The following is a 21,386-nucleotide window of genomic DNA, read 5'->3' as shown; positions in this document are numbered from 1 at the left end:
AAAAACAAAACAAAACAAAACAAAACAAAACAAAACCTTGCCTTTATAGCAATTTGTCTTACTGCTCTACCTACTAACATGCTAACATAGTAAGTTTTTCTTTGTGGCCAAGGACAGTATGAAAATTACCATAAGAAAAAATACTTTTTGGAACATCACCCCTTCATTATCATTAAATTTCTGACTGTGCTCACTACGACTAGAATCTCATCTCTGTGGTATGGAAGTCTTTTTCTTGTATGAAAAAGTAATAGCAGAAAATATTGGAAATTAATGGGAATTATACTTATCTTTTGGAAATTTGATTGCTAGAAACAGGGAGTATTCTTACTACCACTGAATTAGAAAATTCTCCCCGGCTCACTGATCTAAGCACTGTCCAGTCTCAGATGGCAGGGTTATGAGTGTTTTGAGGGACTTCCCTTGAGTTTTTCTTTCATTTTTAAAGTTATTTCATGGTCTGCTATATCCTCAAAGTAAGTGCATTCTTATTTGGTTTCACTCAAATAGTTTCATTTATTAATGATTTTTATAAAAGATTGCCCATTTGGGTTGCTACTAATTATTAACAGATAATGAGAGTAGTTTAGCAAGTGTGAATGTTGTTTCAGGAGAAAATAGGCATGACTTTGTATTCTGTTCAAACCCAGATAAGTCACAGGTCTTATTTTGTAGATTTTATCTTGCCTTCCGAAAAATCACACTTAACATCTAGTTATAATTAAAGGCAGCAATCAACTCAACACAGTGAACTAGACATAGTCACTATCTTTAGTTTACTGTATAAATAAATGCATGTTCCTCCTAGAAACATTTTTGCCAGTGTAAACCTATCAGTGTACTATAGACTCAATGTTTTGATATGGCTGTTCCACAAAGCAGCGCTTTGCAGTGATATAATATAGTCAACCTTCGTGACAAAAACTTGATGTTATGACCCCTCTACATTTTTACAAATATGCAAAAAATCCTATCATACAGTGGCATTGGTCAGAAATCACACATCTTTGCAGTCCTGGCTTACCTAGCAGTAGGCACAAGTGTTGTCCAAAACCTACAGGCCAGACTTAAACCACTACTATAGTCCAAACTTAATCTCACATATGCAGACATATGTCTTTGAGGAGGTACTCAAAACCTGAGCAATGTTATGGGCAACATGCTCTACTTGACCCTGTTCTGAGCAGGTAGGTTGGACTAGACCCTCTCCAGAAGTCCTTTCCAGCCTCAACTATTCTGAAGTTCTGTCATGGGAAGATGGCTGAAGCCAGTCCAGGAAGACAGTGGTTTCTTTCCGAAACCACAGTTCAAGGTTTTTCAGGCTATTGCTAGGAAAATTGAAGCAAAAACTGAGCTGAGGATAGAGACCTGAAGTTTGGAATGGGAGGCAAAAAAGGAAGGGAGATGGTTCCAGGCATTGGAGGTGGCAAAGACGTGGGAGATACTTCAGCATAATCTTTTGGCCATGTGCGACCCCTTTCATGGTCATGCTTGGCTTACAGTTCTATTCCTGAGGACAGCCAGGAAAAAAACATTAATAGCACTGAGTAGTTTCCACTTCCCCAGAGAATGATAGCCCTCTCTGGCTGACCTCTGCAACAGGCTTGTCAGCTAGGAAAGGGCTCCGTGCACTCAACCAACAGCTTACTGTTGTGGTCTTTCCCTAGGAGGCATGCTGACTGGAGTTCCCAAATGCCATTCTCAACAGCCCTGTTGCCTAATATGGTGCTCTGTCAACGCATTGTCAGGGGGCTGATGGTAGAGAAAGTGTTGCCCCTTAGGAGAAGCACTGTTCTTCACTGGGTTGGATCAAGCCTCTTGAGCTACGGGGAAAAGAACCCATTGAAGGTCCGATAAACAACTGAGCTGATATCATAATGTGAACTTGGTCTTCTAGTAAGCAATTAAAGCTAATTTCTGTCTTGCAGCTCCTAAGACAAGAAATTATGGTTTCTTCTATGCACTTCTTTATTTAAGAAGCCAAGAATCTTGCATTTCAGTGAGTTGTGTCATGCTAAACACAGATCTTGATTTATTTGTTGGACTTGAAACTTGTAAAGCAGATGACTATATATGTCTACAACAAGAAAAGGAATTATCAGTACATTCTATGTGACTGTTAAGAAAAAATAACCTATTAAGAAGTGTAGTTAGCAAATAAAATGAAAACACAACTGTCACTTAGGAAAGCATCTCCAGAAATGCTTTCATGTCTCATCCATGTCATGAGATGCATTCAGGATCCAGTTTGACATAGGATATGAGCACTTAGAGCCAAGAGATTTTTATGTATGATTTATAATTACACACGCATACATATACCCTTGAAAAGCAGCAGGAGATGCAATTTGACCCATTACCAACTATTTTCCATCACTGTCCCACTTTTACCATCTTCAATTTTTCAGACAAAATAAGACTTAAAGTCTCTTGCTATACACACACATAAGTGTTTTTAAAAGTTCCATGAGCTACTCGTGCTAAAGTTATGGAAATGCTTAAGAGCCATGTTAAATTGGGACTATCATTATTTAAAACTTCAATTCCATTTTAGGTCTGGCTGCACTGACATCCGACCTGCAATAACCACAAGATGCTTTGGCAGGGAATTGACAGGGTGCTTATGTGTAGTGGCCAGTTTTCAAAGTCTCTAAATTCCCACTTCCACTGGCTTCTGTGACAGCAACAAGCATAGAAACTCCCTGACATCATATATATTACTTTTCACATTGGAGTGTAAACATAATGAGGCATGCTGACAGTTCTAAAACAGTTCCCAGGTCCTACTTTACTACTGCGCTGGAGTCAAAGTATCCCAAGTCTTGCAGTTCAGACCATTTGAGAGCTGCAGGTTATCTCCAGCATACTGGGAAAGAGGTCTGGCTGTATGACCCTTCTGATCTTGTGACTCTGTGCTCATGACAAGGTTTGTTTTGGGTAGCCTTAAGAAGAATGCTCAATGGTTTTGAAAAAAAAAAGAGTAATGAATACCCTCCAACCCCCCCGACATATACCTCACCCCTTAGGTGAAGAAAATGACCTTGAGCATTAAATAAGGGCTTGTACAAAGTCTAAAGATAGTGTTTCACTATTCCTGGGCTGGAACATTCATAAGAGGGAGGAGGAAAGTCTCCTGCATTTATTTCTTCCTGCAGTTAAATGTAGATTGGTTATAACCCAGCAAAGACTCTGGTCGGAACAGCCAAAGGATTCAGGATCTCACCCAGTCTGACCAGAGGGCTTACTCCCATTTACCTGAAAGGGAAACCAGGACTATAGCTGCACCACCATGGATACAGGTATGATATCTGTCTGTGCAACAGCAGAATATTAAAGTGACTTTCATATGTCAAAGAGCACGAGGATAATCACTTAATGCTTTTTGTCACAAAGGACTGTCAACTTGTGTCAAATTTAAGTAGGTGGATTAAGCTTGTGGACATAGCTTCAAGGGATCGTACAAATATAACTATTACGTAGGCATTCCTAAAGTGCTGACTCTGCTCGTCAAACAAAAATAGACAAAATACTAGTTTGGGGACAGAACATGGCTCCCTGCAACCCTTATGCAGTTGTTGTATGTAGGGATTCTTCTCTGTGTGCAGACCCTAAAAAACACTAGAACTGCGTTTGTGGCACATTGCTTTCTCTGGGGGCAGAAAGTGCTCTACCAAAATTGGTGGGCAGGGAAGGACCAAGGATGTGGAACAGTTGCTAGACAAACCTCATGTCCAGACGATCAACAGAGAAAAGTAGGAAAGATACTTGTTTTCACTACTGCTTACTTTCCTGGAAAAACAAACAAAAAAAAACAAAACAAAACAAAAAAAAAAAAAAAAACACAAAACTCTGGAGAAGATAAATAACTCCAAATGATTTGACCATTATCTATAAGTCACTTCACCCAGGCCAGTAGAGAGTCACAGGGTCATGAGTGATGTGATTGAAAGCCATAGTCTCATCTTTTGGAAAACAGAATCTTGCTCAACAAAACCATAGGCATTAATGGAGCATTATGAGCATTTCATTGGTAAACAGTAGTCTTAGGAGACCACAGATTAAATGAGCTGGGAGACAGACGGCTTGATCTAAAATAATTTCTGATCGATACAAGTGCTCCTATTACATTCAGTTGGACTTAACTTGAAGTAAACATCTATTCTTATCAATAAAGAGTAGAATAGTTAGCAGTTTGCAAAACAGAAACACAATCATACAGACAGGGTCTTCCCTCTGCCTCATGAACCTGAATTATCCACAGAGAAATGTTACTTGCATATAAATTCTATAGACAGTTCCCAATCTGAGTGGAAGCAGTAAACTATAATCCCAGCTGAAATCATTACCTTATTTTTTAGAATTCCCATGGGCATTTTCTATGTTACTTTTAAAATAAAGCTACGGAAAACATTCCAACCACATTTCAGTCCTAGGTCCTAGGAGCAAAAATGGTTTGGACTTTAGTCTAAACTTCAGTCTAAAAGGGTAAAGTTAAAAAGCAATGGTGCTCTCATGCCTTGCCTACCTTACTATTATTGTAACCAACAATATGATGGAATCTGACTGATAAAATTTATTAATATATTTCTGTTTTCCATTACCAGTAGTAATGATGATGTAGGCAGATGGGGCTGTCTGTTTTGGCTCTCTGTAACTGTTTCTGGTTAGATATAAAAGCAGTAACCTTGGGTTAAATGCTATCTCTTACTGCAAAAAAAAATTAACAAGTCAGCATGTTCACTGAAGCTGAAATTATTTGTATATTCCAGCAATTAAAAATTTCATAATCCACTGATGCATCTTCAGCTAGAGAATGGAGGAGAAATAAACTTAGTATTTAGTTTTAGATTTAAATTTATATATGATTAAAATTCAAAACCATTCCTAAAGAGTTTCAGCTTGTGGGGAGTAAAAAAAAAGCAAAATAAAGAATAATAATTAGTCCCCACATACAATACTTCTGTTTCAAGAAATGTCCGTATACTTGATTTTAGGGGCCATGGGTTCAGTTCAAACCATCATATATTGAAGGCAGAATGTTCCCTGATTAAGAAGAACTGAAAAACTGGGTGAACAGTTGGAATGAAATGGCCAATAATATTGAATTCTGTGGAGCAGACACCAAAGCAACAGGTTATAGATCCACTTGAGGAGCTGTGGTTTACTTGCCTTCATTGCCATTGATAAAACAACCATCACTTGGGTCATGTTTGTTTTCCCTGCAGTTCCCATTCTTCTGTGATGATCTTACTAAAACAAATCTGATCTTATGTGAGCTTTCACAACTTTCTCATTTCTTATGAGAACTTTGCTTTCATTATATAACTTTGCTTTGATCAATCACTAAAGAACACTGTAACCCTGACCTTCAACAGTTTATTTAATAAAATATAAGTTTGCATAACTGTACTCTTCTAAGTTTGTGCAAGTAGGCTATCTAGTAAAGGACTACATCACCCATGCATTCAAAACAAACAAACCAAAACAAAAGAAAAAAGAAATAACATCAACAACAATAAAACACGTATCTCATCTCTGGTAGGAGGGAGGTAACCATCAGAAGTCAGCACCCTCATCAGATGGTGCAAGACTTCCTTGGCAAGTTTAAAGTTGCATATGTACAGTAACTGGGAATTAGACAGCTGCCCAGAGTTGACAGTGTTTAAAATAGATGAATCTGTTAATAAAAAAAAAAAAAAAAAAGACTGCTGAGCACTTGTGCAACTAAGAGAGAGAAAAAAAAAATAGTATTCATGGTTGTACCTCACAGATCACAGACTGGAAGTAGACTACAATTTGAGGGCCATGTATGGTTTTGATTTTTTTTTTCCCCATTGAGCAGTTTTCTAATTTATTCCGTCATTAAAAACAAAGTCCTGTTTTTTAACTTCCAAAACTGAATTTTGTTGTGATGCTATCTATCCTGAAAAATCTTCTGGGCAAACCTTTGCTGGTTACACTATCTATACAGCAAAAGAACTTTGCTAAGATGTGTTAAAGTATTTACCAAAGTGACTTAGTTATGCTGATAAGGTAATTCAGTTTGCCATCATGCCTGTACCTTTAAGGGAAGGGTTTGTCAGAACAGCTGTACCTGCAAAGCCATTGAAAAATTCTGCAGGCCTGGGTCTGTGACTATACTGATTGATCTTTTATTCCATGTCTTGCCATGGTAGGTTTTACTTTCAAGGTTGGAAATAAAAACATTTCATTTTGAACTCTAATTGCAAAACTTGTAATAAAATGTGGTTTATACAATCCCAAAGGTCACTGAAAAAAATTCTTAGCTGATATTTTTGTCACAATATTTTTGTAGTGAAAACTGTGGAACCCAGTCAGCTTCTTTCTACTAAATGTAGCAAAGGATATGCTCCATGACAAAGGCTCTCAAACTTTTCTATATTTTGACACCATTTCAGTTTATATATCAGTAATTTAACATAAGTTCAAAATGATTCCATACTCCAGAAACTCTTATATTCATCACCTACCTATTCTTGATGATCTGATTGGTTCTTTAATGTTGATTTATTTAATGTACTGCATGCTTCTGGCTCCAGTTAAACAGTCTATGTCTAAAGGATAGCAGTAAATCTCCTGTTTTTACTTTGTAAGAGCAACAATAATAGAGCCCTGAAGTACCTGATTTGAGCTTCCCAATCTCTGAGAGATACCGCTCCAGTTTCATACCTGAAAGCCTGGAGCTCTAAGTCTCAACAGTTAGCACAGATTTTTGTCTTACTCTATTTTAAGAAGGGGCTGTAAGTGCACTGCAAGCTCTACAGAATCACCCCCACTATCCTATAGTTCATGAGTATTCACGCTGCCTTTTTTGTAGTGTATGTTAAAAAGGTCCCATTAAGGCCTGTAAACTGATCCGCACTGCTCCTAAACCTGATGGTCTGTATTGTATTTGCTAGTGACCCGTAAGTGGCGCTGCTGGCTAACAACATTGCATATGTCCAGCATCACTGTCTGTGGGATCCCAGCCCCAGGTATGGCTGTGTTTTCCAGAGAACAAGGAGGAGACAGAGCAGGTCTGATTCTTGTCTCCACGTTAAAAAATAGTAATTTGGCTCACACGCCAAAATTTAATAATCCACGTTTTAGTATTTGCAGAATCAACTACACAAATCTGTGGAAAGACAGATTTTGTTATCTCCAATATTTGGGAGACTTTTCTGCATAGACACAAAATGTATGAACACAGCACAGCTTCGATTTCTTTAAATTCATGAAATGTTGCAAAATATTTTCTATGTAATAAGTTGCTTATACTTATAACTTATTTCCGGTTTCAGATGCTAATAAGAAATTAAGCTTTCAAAATGACTCCTAGCCCAGCCAAGTGAAATTCTGCTTTAAATATCCCAAATCTAATTCATCCTTGTTATGTATTTACTAAAAGCAATTAAGTCACTCATCAGAAAAGTTTGACCATGTGAAAGAAATATAGCAATAGATAGATATGAAACTGAGAAAAACATCTTTTGCTGCAATAGTTTGATTTTATATATATATATATATATATATATATATGTATATATATATAATGTGAAAGCAAAGACTTTCACTTAGTTCAGAGATGCCATGGGGAAAAGTGAAAGCAAAAGGCACCACAATATGACACCAATGACAGCAGTACATGGAGCTGTGCTAACTTCCTCTCTGAAAGCTGCAAAACATGATAAAGTAGACTAAAGGTTATTGGATTAAATACTTCAGAAAATGAAGTGCTGCTCAGGAACTACATTAATTTATTATCCACATTTAACAATATATTTTCAATGACAATTGCACTTCCAGTTATAGGATAAAATTCAGAAATAAAATTGACAGGGCAATTATTTCAAAAGATTGTAGAATCAGAGAATCATTTAGGTTGGAAAAGATCTCTAAGATCATCAACCATCAACCTAGCACAGCCAAGTCTACCACTATGCTATGTCCCTAAGTACCACATCTACATATGTTTTGAACACCTCCAGGGATGGTGACTCAACCACTTCCCCAGGCAGCTTTTTCCAATGCTTCACAGTCCTTTCAGTGATTTTTTTTTTTTTTCTAATATCCACCTTGGCACAGTTTGAGGCCATTTCTTCTTGTCCTATCACTTGTTGCTACACCCCACCTTGCTACAACCTCCTTTGAGGTAGTTGTAGAGAGTGATAATGTCTCCTGGTCCTTCTTTTATCTAGGCTAAACAACCCCAGTTCCCTCAGACGCTTCTTGTAAGACTTGTTCCTCAGACCCTTCACCAGCTTCATTGCCCTTCCGTGGACACTGTCAAACACCTTGATGTCCTTCTGGTAGTGAGGGGCCCAAAGCTGAACACAGCACTCGAGGTGCGGCCTCACCACAGCTGAGCACAGAGGGACAATCACCTCACTGGTTCTGCTGGCCACACTATTTCTGATACAAGCCAGGATACTGTTGGCCTTCTTGGCCACCTGAGCACACTGGTGGCTCATGTTCTGCCAGCTATTGACCAATACCCCCAGGTCTCTTTCAACCAGGCAGCTTTCCAGCCACTCTTCCCTCAGCCTGTAGCATTGCATGAGGTTGTTGTGCCCCAGCTGAAGGACCCGGCACTTTGCGTTGTTGAAGCTCATACAGTTGGCCTCAGCCCATCGGTCCAGTCCATCCAATCCCCCCATGCAGAGCCTTGCTACCCTTAAGCAAATCAATGTTCCCATCCAGTTTGGTGTCATCTGTAAGCTTACTGAGGGTGCATTTGATCCCATTGTCCAGATTACTGATAAAGATTGAAGAGAACTGATCCCAATCCTGAGTCCTGGAGGACACCTGTAGTGACTGGCCTCCAGCTGGATGTAATGCCAATCACCACAACTCTTTGGGCCTGGCCACCCATCCAGTTTTTTACCCAGTGATGCATACATCCATCCAAACTGTGAGCAGCCAGTTTCTCCAGAAGAAGGCTGTGGAAAACTGTCAAAAGCTTTACTAAAATCTAGGTAGACAACACCCAGAGCCTTTCCCTCATCCTCTGAATGGGTTACCTTGTCATAGAAGATCTGGTTAGTCAAACAGGACCTGTCTTTCATAAAATCCTGCTGACTAGGCCTGATCACCTGGTTGTCCTCTATGTACTGTGTGATGGCACTCAACCTAATCTGCTCCATAACCTTCCCTGGCATTGAAGTCAAACTGACAGGCCTGTAGTTCCCTGGGTTTTCCTTCCAGCCTTTCTAATAGATGGGTACTTAACCACGAGAACTTCCTTTCAGATCATGAGATAATTTCCAAACCAGATTAGGAACTCTTTTCATAATTTGTAAAATGTCTTCACTCTTTCTTGATCTAAACGTCAACATCTTTCTTGCTAAGATATCCTGAAATATTTCATTCTGAATCAAGGAAATCATTCACACTTTTATTTTATGGGAGTTACATTGTGGACCTGATGCTCTCTATAAGTAGATTGAGTCACAGTAAGGACTACATCTAATGTGCACTTTTACCAGGTTGGTTCTGAGAGTTATGAGAGTATGTGCCTGCCAGTGGGTAACCATTCCACTCGACTGTTATGGGGAAATGAGAGCATCAGCATAGGACTGGGGTGATATGAATCATGTAACATATTTCAGCAAATTACAAGGAAACTATTGAGATGTGCTGACAGGTGTCATTTTAATCAAATTTCAGAATGAAACATCAACAATTTAAAATTAAAATCTGCTGGTATTCCCATTTTGTAGTTTTTTAAAGGATCAACATTTCTTTAAGGTTCATGGCTAAAAACAAGGTGAAAATGTTGGGATTCCCTCAGGAGTGAATTTCTCAGCTAGTTATCAGCTCTTTGTCAAAGTAATAAGTACTACAGTGTCAACAGTGTGTCCAAATACCAAATAAGAAAAGCATTCGCTTCGAGTCTATTTGACAGTGGGTGACAGATAATCTGATACTCTGTGATCTTTTCAAGAAGGAAGAGTCTTCTCAGACTTCCTTCAGATAAGAACAGTCTCCTGCCATCTGAACTTTAATATTGAAACTCCTATTAAGAGACAATGTCTTACAAGTTCTGTAACAAGGAACTGTGTCCCAAGGCCATCAGGCATGTAGGTGATTAGAGATCATTTCAAATAGCACTAATCCATTACATATATCTTGTGATGCTAACAATACTAAATTTTATTCATCAGGCTTGTGATAAAGAAAAAAAAAAAGCCAACATTTGTAGCTTTTCAGTTGAATTCATTTCTCTTTCTTCATTCAGGATGAAAAAGCGGGTAGTAGCATCCACTTTCTTAGTTTACTAAGGGTAACTGATGTTCGTGGGCTATGAAATCTATGGGTTGCTGTTTTTTGTGAGTGCCATTGTTCCACTACATGGCATCGAAAGATGATTTGCAACTAAATCTGGAGAAGAGGATTTCAAAAAAAAATTAACCGGTAATTCAGGAAATGTTTGTATCAGTGTTGCAGTGTTGCTGATGCCAAACACTATAAGAATCAGAATTTACCTTAAAAAGCAGAAACTTAGTTAATGGCATTTCTGTGTATTGACCTTGGGAGTTCTCTCTCTTCCTCTCTCTGTCTCTCAGGTTTGCTTTTGGTTTTTGTTTTTATTTTGTAAGTATGACTGCATATGGATATTTGTTGTGGCTCAGATGTTTGGAATTAAGCACTGTACTGTAAAACATTTGAGAGTATTTTGCACATGTGGGTGGACAAAGGTCTTTTTCTGCAGGTAAACATTTAGGGGATCTATGGTGTTGTGGATATGTGGCACTAGGCAAATCCTTGGTGCATCACGCTCCAATATTTATATGCATGACATTCATATATGCCCCTTTGTGATTGTTAGGCATGCTAAGTTACGTACATCACTCTGTATTAATACAGTTAATTTTTCTACCTCTCAATCTCATTCTGAAGTAGTGAAAATAAAATATCAGAAAACTGAGAATTTTACTTTCACTGAAAGCTTTCACTGAAAAAAATAATTTAAGTCGTCTTCAGGTAACCATCAGAGTTGAATTTATTTCTCTCTTCTTTCAAGATGAAAAAGAGGGTATTTCCATCCACTTTCTTAGCTTATATTAGAGGATGTTTGCAGAACAACTGCGAAGGGTCTGATCAAAATGTCAGTTATATATAAAAGAAAACTTTTTACAGGGCATCACAGCAGAATGCATTTGAGATGTTGCTGTGAATAACAGTCACAGCTTACTGAATATACTTTCTGTCCAGCTAAAAAAGCTTTTTCTCATGAGTAAGAGAAAAAGCCCTCACTGCAAAACATGGAAATGCAAAACAAGGGCAAAGAAAAAGGGGCAGAGGACAGAGGTCAGATTTCCCCTTTAAAAATAGGGCTAAGGAAAGCTTAGATGAAAGATTAGTAAGGCTGGAGGGAATGCCATGGAAAAAATGTCATCAGGCATCTGACCCTCTGTGCCTTCACTGAAGTCTGCATCTGTGGAGGAGTGGCAGCCACAGCCTCCATTGGTATTGCAGCTTTTCTTTGGGTCTAAAATAAGGTTTTTGGCCTAGATACTAAGTTCTTATAAAAACAGATGGTACCAAGTGTGCTATGGTGTGTATATGTATATCTGCATCTATGTGAATATCACAGCACGAGACCCAGAAGCTATTAGTGCTTTACTCCATCTGCATGGCATTTCTTGTGTGTCTGTTCCTAGATATCTCTAGCTATATACATTTTCCACATCACTGAGGTTTAAAAGTTTTCTGAAATTTTTGCTAGGAACAGTAATTCTTTATGTTGTACTGTAAACTAATAAACCTCTTGGAAAGGGACAGAAATGCAAGGTCATGTATGTTCAGATGTGCAAATGGCTTGAAATGTTTTATTTCAGATCAGAAAATTGTGAAAGACCCTACCAAACTAGCACAATCTGTCCAGATTCTGAGAATTCTAATATTTCTACAAAGCAGCGCTGGTAAGATTTCTTCTTTATAGAGCAGTTGGAACTGCTGCTAGGGAACATAACTTGTGCACTTTTCTTGCACAAAAAAAAAAAAAAAGATCCTGTGGCAGAAACTGATGAAAATAAACACAAAAATGTCCAAAGACATTCAACAGCCATTCAACAGCTGTCTTACTGCTCTTTCTAGTCCACTAGCATGTTGGAGTAGGTGAGGATTAAGGAGAAAGACCTAGCCCATCAGCTGAACCAGTAAGTTTTTCATTTGGAGTCTCCTTCAGGTTTAGCTGCAACTGTGTTCAGTTTAATTTTCATCACAGCTTCAGGGCTTTGAGAGAAGACAAAATGTGGAACAGGCTTTCAGACAGGATTTGCATTCTGGCTGTGCAAGGCATGGCTCCCACTGAAGGAAAAAAAAAAATAACAATCTGAGCTACTGTGTGATTTACTTTTGTTTGGCACCTAAGATGTTATAATCCAGTTGGTTCTATAACAAGGAGTGGAGCAAATGTCTCTGCAGTTCATGACCATGCATATTAATCGTCGAGTTATAAATCTGTATGGAAAGGGAACCTTTCTTCATCTGTGTCTGTGTGACTACAACCTACTCTTGGCATTTATGACCAAAATTAGGAAGGTATTCTGAGACTGTAAGTCATGATGAGCGTGTATTTTAATACAGATGCCTCTCAGGAAGCATCATGGTGCGACTGAATGCTTTCAGACACTCACTAAAACCACCATTTGATCCTATGGAGAATTAAATTAGAACAGAGCTTTTTGTAATAATCACCTGATCAAAATAACTTGCTGTAGCCACCACATACAAGGGCAACTGCCTTGAGAAGTATATCACATGCTATTTTCAATTGGACATAGGGCCAGGGGATAGCAAATTATGTAAGAAATATTTCCTAATCTCCAGTGAAGGGAGAGTGATGACTATTTTGAACATGTTCCACTGGAGCAAGACACAGTAGGATTCCCTTCACACTGTGGCATCTGTATGCCCTGGGGAAGATGGAGATGACATAGGGGGAGCTCTCAACTGTGAAATGAGTCACCCAGCCATGTTCCCATGTCCTGGTACTGCCACTTTCTGCACTGCATGACAGTCACATTCACCAACACACTCACAAGTTACCTTGCTCCTGAGGGTCTTCCTTGGAAGAAATAAATTTCCTCCAAGACAAGGCAGTTTTCTGAATGGTTTACTCCTTCAATGCTCTCTACATGCAGCACAGCTGAGGCTGTGCCATAGATGACTGTCTGTTAAACAATGTGCTGACACTTCTCTAGAAAGTGTAACATCCTAAATCAACCCCCATCCAGCAAAACCCCACAGCGGGGCATACAACATCTCAGTGTTATGACATCTAAACCATCATGGCTAACCACAGCAGAGGCCACAGGTTATTTTGGCACTTTTAATTGAAACTGCATGTAAGGGCACTGGGCCAAGTAAAGGGTTGTGTGTGTGTGTGACCGTCTTCTTCAGAAGGCAGTTCTAAGCAGTGTGGATGCAAGCCATCCTACACTGCACAGCCTGAGTCCCACTGACTGCTCTATGGAGATGCCCTAAACAGTGCAGACATGGATAAGGGGGGAGAGAAACCACTTCTTATAGAGAATTCCACATTTTTCCAGGTTCTGAGAGGTCTCTGGGCAGAAATCTATCTATCTTCATACTTCTGAAATCCAGTTACTTCATCTCTGTCCCTACAATGTCTCAGGAAGCAGAGAAGATTGCCTGAATCTGCCTTCAAAACCTTGCTAGAATGGCTTCCGAAGACATACAAACTTTTCTAGCACAGAACTGAATGTTGGCTCTAATTCACTCTCTTTATAAGAGCCTTTGTCTTTGCTGATCCACTCGCTCTTTCAGTGAGCTCAAGGAGCTAAAACTATGCATGACAAATTAAGGAGAGGAACTTCCAGAAATTGGAATTCATGGATATTCCTAATTCTGCATGTTTTTTGCTGAACACATTGCAGAATATTAAGAAATGTTTTATTATTTAACGTAAAAAAGTGTTTGTCCTTCATAGCTTGAAATGTCCTTGGTGTAACCATTCATTTATTTAAAAGCTTAAAGCTGTTGTTGGAACTGAGCAAAATTTAGGTGAGTTAATTCAGTTAACTTTGTTTTGAACAGCAATGCAATTTACCATTTTTTCTTTTCTCAGTGATATAAAAAAAATAAATTTAAATTTGAGTTGATTTAAACATTCATCTTAGCTGTGCACAAAAATATAATGACTCTTTCTTATAAAAAGCAGAGCAAGTAAAAGCAGCTGGATCTCCCAAGTCACAAAGACGTGGCATTAGTAGCACCTTTTTTTTTAACTACCCAGATAATCAGTGCACCTAACAGATTAAAGGTGCTCCTCTGCTCCGAGGAATCTGGGCCAAATGCTCATGTATTGAGGCAGAGTCCCACATGCAAAGTGAGTCCTAGTCTCACTGCAAATAATGCTGGAATGGAACACTCCCCTTCTCATAAAACTGTCTGTTGCTGAAAATCCTTAAACATTACTTGGTCAAGTTATAGAGAATAACTGTGCAGCCTTATTGTTCACTAACACTCAGTTTCTGTAGCACACCCTCCTGGTTTCTAGCTGCCACTCCAGGATGTTGCAGATCTGCAATCTCAGCTCCTGAGTCATAACTGCCAGACCCACATGGATATTTCTTGTATCCTAGAGTGTCTCATATGGCAGTAGGCATCAATGTTAGGCAACTGCTGGGTAGTAAGCTGAAGAGCAGTCTGGGCTCCCCTGACTGTAATGGCCTGCTCTCTGCAACTGTGGTGGCAGTGGGGACGCCTAGTTCAATTGCCCTCACTTCCATTTGGGTATCTGGTTCCTAGCCCAGACTCCTTCCATTGCAGTGTAGAGCACATTAAGATCTTTGTATGATTGCAAGCTTATAAAAAAATTTAAAGGACAGTCTCTCAGTCTCTTCCTAACTCCTAAAATACCAACAATTCCTCAACCAAAGAATAAAATCTTCTGTTGGTGATAAAGTACATCTAAGTCCCTTGGTGAAAGACAGAAAAATCCAAATATTTTCATATTGGCTGCCTAATAGTGGCTAAAAAGACCTTTTTTTTTTTTTTTTTTTTTTTTTTTTTGGAGTCTTCAGAAATGTTACTTCAGTAGCGACTCACAGCAGAGGGGGATGGAGGGGATGAGAAGTGTCTGTGAGTCAGCTACACAGTTCTGAACACTCAAGAGACAAAGCTGCTTGCAGTGAGACTGAGAAACTCTGCTTAGAGCTGAAGTTAACGTTTCTATCCTCTTTCATTTTCCTTTCTTTTACATGTTTTTATATTCAGTGCAAAGCCACATTAGAGTCTGGATGTGAACAAACTTTTTGTCCTCACTCTAAATCAAGTTTATTGGACATCCTAATTTCTGCATTTTCCTGAGTAAAGAGTCTAGTATTTGGCCCTATACCAAGAAAAGTTTCCTCAGATAACTTCTCTTCAAATTTGTTTTGTGCTTTCTGTTCAAAGAATGCCCTGGATGTCCCCTCCTGAAACAGAGTCTTTTATGTTTTACTATGTATATTTCTCAAGGACTGTTCATGTTCATGTTCATGTTCACTGTTATTATTTTTTTTCTTCCTGGCTATGTGACCACAGAATCTCCCATTTCATGTAATATATCTCTTAAAACTAAAATGAAGAAACTCATCCAATTTTTCATGCACCAGAGGTACACTATAGCACTTTTTTGTTTGTTTTTAAGCTGTCTTAATGTGATATATTTAGGAGGTATGAGGGGAAAGAACTGGGCAGTCCTTTATTTATCTTCCCAACAGGTGCAGCAAAGGGAGGCACAAAGGCAGCATTTGCTAATTGCAGTTCTGCCAAGTACAAGTACCCTCTGGTCTGCTAAAAAGCCATTTCCTTTATTTCCTTCTAAACTCAATGGAGTTTTGATTTTAATATGACAATGTTAAATATTTTTCAAGTGCATAGAGGTACTGCTTTTTGCACAGGGTGGAAGAGATTTTCAACTCCAGTAAGAGCAACAGTAAACCAGATCAATCTTGCATTATCCACCTACACTAATATTAAAATAAAATCAATGCATTTTATAAGGGAAAAAAAATCAATGCAGTTCTTTCATTTACATCATAATGAAAAGAAACATAAAAAGCCCAAACCAAAACAAATCCAGTTTTAAGATTTGTCTTTGCCAGTTTTTTTTTTTCGTTTTTTTTTCATTTTTTTTTTCTATCAGTCAAGTTAATCTGATTTGAAAAGTAGTCTTAAACTTCAGAGCAGTGGAGGCAGAAGGTCAAAGAACAAATCCAAAATGGACTAGTATCTCAGAAGGAAGTGTGGAAGCAACACTTGGAAATTAGCTATGAGAGGGCAAATATGGTCTAAGAACAACTCAGATCCTAACATACAACAAGATCAATGCAGGAGGACATGGGCTCAATAGAGTTTGGGATGGGAGCAATGCCCACTCCAGTAGAGCTAATTATAACAGTAAGGAGTAAGTTTGCTTTCCATTTGTAAGAGATCTTAATTTATTAGTTAGAGGTGATGAAGAGAAACTTTCTGAAGAATTGTTAGGGAAAAAATATAAGGGGTTAGGGTTTCCTTCTTCCCTCACCCATCAAAATTTGTTTACATGTGACTTTAATACAGTGCTTGTAAATGATGCATACAGGTCTGGTTTTGAGCGTGACTGGGCTCCAAAACTGAAGGTAGTTAGAAATAATAGGAATGCATTTTACAGTCAGTCCTGGAGAGGGGCAAAGATAATGACAGAAGATAAATGTCTGTATGCTTTCCTCGTGCCTTGCTGAAGCATGTCTATGCAGCAAGGACAACAGCAGCTGCACTACCCAGTTTGGTGCCATAATAAAATAATTCTACACGTTCAACCTTCTGCATGAAAAGCACAAAGCAATGTTATACAATGTTGACATTCTGGGTTCTTGGATTTTAAGGAAAACTTTTGATCAGCAGTGTTATGTTAATTTTGGAGAAAGCCAAATTCATATGCTTAAGCAAAATTTCCATTTAACTGTTTGTTCACCTCCAAAAAATTGTCTAGTCTTGAAAATATGATATTAAAATAAACCCCACTTTAATTAATTTTTATCCATCCCTATACCGAGATTGATTTCCCTCTGGAACACTGCTTTAAATATCTACTTATATGATTTATATGACTAACCTTGATAAAACTTGTCTACTAGTGCCACAGTTATCTTGATACACCTAATCGTGCTATTAAATAATGTAAATGCTATAAATGTAATGCAAATTTAACTACAGAGGAGATATGATGAAAAAAACTGGTCATGTTTCAAAGTAACGGCTGTTTCAACTGGGCTTCTTCAGAGAGAACACTGTTGTCACGTCTTCAAAGCAGTCTCTACTGATGCACTTGTTTACCTCCTTTCACAAATTTCTTCATGTTTCAAAGATCACCCTTCTAACAGACAAAATTTACACATAGCTTTCTTCAGAACTTTTTAATCTCTGCTGTTTATAGATCTAAAAGAGTTCTACTAAAGCGCTGGCAGAAGTAGACACACTGGTTTTTTATTTTGATTCCTTGCCAGTATGTGGCTGCTCCAGGCAGTATTCAAGCAGAGCTTGCAGACCCTTAGAAAACGAAGCTGGCAGACAGTTGATAAATGCTTTAGCTTAAAATCTGGCATGGTCATTTAACTCATGGCCATGAGTTATTTCCTAGATTGGGGAGAATAAATAAGGCAAATTTACAGAGCTGCCTACTGGGGACTGACTTGCAGCTGTCCCTGTGGGATGTTGCCCAGAAATAGTTTGCAACCATTGCTTTTGAGAGACTTGGCACTTCTACAAAAGCATATCCAAATGCCATGGCCTGTGACAGTTTAAGAGGGCACTTAATTAATGGGCAGCTCTTATTATGAATATTGGTAAAAGGAAAGGGGACGAGAGGAAAGATTGGCTGACTGATTATAATAAATTACAGGAAGTAATTATGTGAGGGAGGGTTATTTTATTAGTCACTAGGAAAACTAAAGGCTGTTAAAGTTAAATGCACTGAGAAAGGTCTTTGGCATCACAGTCTTATTCCAGTCGTCCGCTGGGATCAGTTAATGGGACACCCATTGATTTAGTCTTCACCTTGCAAGTGTGAAATTTTAAACAGACCAAGACAAAACTATCTTACAATGACATGACCATATACTTCAAGGAACCCACAGCCAATGTAGTTTATAGGATATTGACTCTCTAGGAGTACAATAAAGGCCTTACATCAGGCTGTTTCTACAGTTATGAATTTGATTAGGCTGAAGAGCTCCAACAATCTTCTCTAAGCCAAGTGGTGTGCTTAATTTGGTGATCCTATTTGTTAAGAGCATGTTGTGAGGCTACACTCTCACCAAGTCTATAAATTTCTCACTTTGGTAATTTAATAATCTTAAAATATCTCAAAGACAATTTGACTTGAAACAACAACAACAACAAAACAAACAAAACTAGCCTGAGTGCTTGCTGCAGCACTGCCTGAAATATCTATTTATTTCAGTGACTGCAGTGACAAAAAATGTAAAGCTGAGATTTTCTTAACATTTAAATGTTAGCCAGTTTCTGATTGCACAGCTACTTGCTCTTGTGTATGCTGTTTTTAACTGGAATGTCCTGTGAGAATAAGGAGTGTGGGATCATTCATGTAGATTGCTTCTTTTGGAAACATTAGCAAAGTACTAATTAGGTACTTCTGTGATGCCGAAACATTTTCTACTGCAGTCAGCCCACAATGGTTTCTTAGGGAGCCCTTCCAGCTGTGTCTGCCAGAATGTGGTCAGTCCACAGAAAATCTTTATTACTTAATTGTCTCCAATACTTCACACATTGGAAATTACCTTGAGAACAGACATCTGATGGACTTGAGTATCTGAATTCTTACTGGTAGAGCTACTACCAGTAGTAGCACTGGTAGAGTACTATTAATAGCATCAGTACCACTACAAACACTCGTGGCACTAGGATAGTTAAATACTGCCAGTAGCTCAGGTGAGTTCTTAATCTATCAAAAATCTTTAGGAAGCAGCTAATCTCTTCAGTACACTAGTGTAAGTTTGTTATCACCTTTAGCTAGTGGCTGCAAATAATCTGACTGCAATGAAGAAGCACCACTGTACAACCTGTACCTATCACTTCTCCAGAGCTCATTCCTATCTGTGAACTTTAGCTCCATCAGGACATAAAGCTTCAATTTTGTTTATGTATCTCAATGTTGACTCACCAGAAGTCACATAGTTATTCCAATGTCAAGGTATTTTGGTTCAGAGTCAATAACAGCACAACCCCAGAATTACTTTTATATTCACTGTATTGTAAGAACATCTGTGAAACAATCTAGTCTTAAATAGAATAATAATCTTTAAAACACAAACCTCCAGACCATTTTTTCTCCAAAACATATATCTTTTGAAAGTGCAGATATATTTAATTTTTATTTTATTTTATTTTTTTAGACGTCAGTCACAGAATGCATTCTGATTACACTGTGTAATTTCCAGTCAAATAACAGATCAAATAAAAAGGACACTTAATACATGTGTAAATCATTTGAATTACAAATAAGACACTCTAGAAGTGTCTTGGCTCTAGATTTGATATAGAGGATTAGGCTCTAGCATTAATACGTGCACTTGGTGTAGCTATTTTCAGATGGATACTTCATCCATCATTGTCCTCGAGCACTGAGGAGGACCAGTAAATAAAATGATCGCATTGGTCTGTCAACACTACTTGCTTAAGATTCAGTCATGCAAAAAGTTTAGTTTTCACATGTTCCCACCCTGACAAGGTGCTTAAACTGTTTAATATTCCTGATAGTTGCTCTGCTCTGCTCCTGCTTTCTACAAAAAATAGAATATATTTCAAAATGACTTTTCAAATAAAGCAAATTCTACTGATAGGTCAGTTTAAAATCTTTTTTTAAGAATTTAGGTCAGTTTTAGATAAAGGGCAGTTTTAAAAGTACTCATTCAAACTACACACATGGGCCTATCAGACCTTTCAGAATTGATGGGAAACAAATGATGTTTAATGACTTCTGTTCTTTCCACAAGATTGTCTGTAAGATTAAATTCAGTTTTGCATTTGGGAATGCATTAGGGAATGTGTCTGTATACCTCTTATTTGCCAGTAGTTTCAAAGCATATACAATCTGCACATTTGTGGCTTTTTAGAAACTGTAAATATCACCAATGCTAAACAACAGTTATCAAAATTTCTAACAAAAATGTCTAAACCTGAACAAAAAAATAATGAAGAGCTATAGAAGTACTGCAAGTGTAAGAGGCTTATTTAGCTTAAATTTCCAAAATACTAAAGAAGAAATGCTAGTTTTTAAAATGTTATAAATTAATAGTTTGGACAGTCTCCAATGTACATGATTTTGTATCTTGCTATGAGACTATGTAATCAGTTTGTTTGCTGTCAACTTGATAGTACAAAGAAGGGGCTGGTATTACTGCCTTAACTAACCTTCTGAAGCATAAAATAATAATTTCTGTGTGGCAAAATGTATCATTCTAGTTTGATCTGTATAGAAAAACTTACTATATTCTTCACTTATGCATTTGACATATAGAATACATATACATATAGAATGTATTTCCATCAGAAACTTAAAGCTTTCATGAACATATCTTTTCTGTTGAATAACTTCTACAACCTAATTTTCAAGAGGATAATGAAATACATATCAACATGTTGCTTTTTAAAGACGTAAGAAATGCTTATACCTTGTTTTCCAGTCTAGATATCTTACCTATAGAGAAATTATTGATTGCACTGCAAAAATTCTGCAGTCTTTTAAAAATGAATACAGTATGTGCCCAATGAAGCGGTTTCTTAGTATCTCTGTAAAGCCATTGTTTGTTCTCTGAAGTAGTTGGAAGTCAAAGCAGTTTTGCCTTATACCTCTGCCTGAAAGTAATCTTAGTTTAAAAGAATCAGCAATCTGTCATGATGTAATGCTCTTATGAGGCTTTCACTATGAGATGTTACTGTTTTTGAAATTTGCAAGGTGGTCTGAAAAGTGTTTTGTATGTGTGTGCACATCCTCAGGTTTCCCGTAATTAAGAAATGTTCAGCTAATATTTGCTATGCTTACCATCTTTCTTGGTGGGTTCCGGCATTGTTAAAAGAACTCTTTATTCCCAGGGAGTTTCAGCCTTTCAGATGCAGTAAGTAGTAGCCCCAAGTCCAGCTGAGAGAGTATGCAGATCAGTATGACAAGCAGAGGGTGAGAAGAATTCCTCTGCTTTATATACTGCAACTGAAATATCAATCAAAATAGCACCTCCTCTCTTTTCAATGCAAACACTTTGAAAATTGACAGTTATGGGAACCCCTCTCACATCTGTTGTCTGCAGCCTCTGCTCCCTTGGCTTTTGGAAGGAATCTCTGCTGCATTGCATGAGGCTGATGAGAACATCTAT

The 21,386-nt window shown here is 38.0% G+C and overlaps 1 protein-coding gene across 1 annotated transcript in view; it reads right to left on the bottom strand.

Annotated features, from left to right (window-relative positions):
• Positions 1-21,170, bottom strand: part of MYBPC1 (myosin binding protein C1) — an 81,044-nt gene extending 59,874 nt beyond the window's left edge. The window contains exon 1 of the mRNA XM_084511866.1: positions 21,059-21,170. Coding sequence (XP_084367992.1) covers positions 21,059-21,083 — 25 coding nt within the window. The 5' untranslated portion in view covers positions 21,084-21,170. The remainder of the gene's footprint in view (positions 1-21,058) is intronic.
• Between the last annotated feature and the right edge of the window lie 216 nt (positions 21,171-21,386).

This window comes from Aythya ferina (assembly GCF_964211825.1).
Source record: "Aythya ferina genome assembly, chromosome: 1".
Lineage (NCBI taxonomy): Eukaryota > Metazoa > Chordata > Aves > Anseriformes > Anatidae > Aythya > Aythya ferina.
This window is presented reverse-complemented; position numbering and strand designations above follow the sequence as displayed.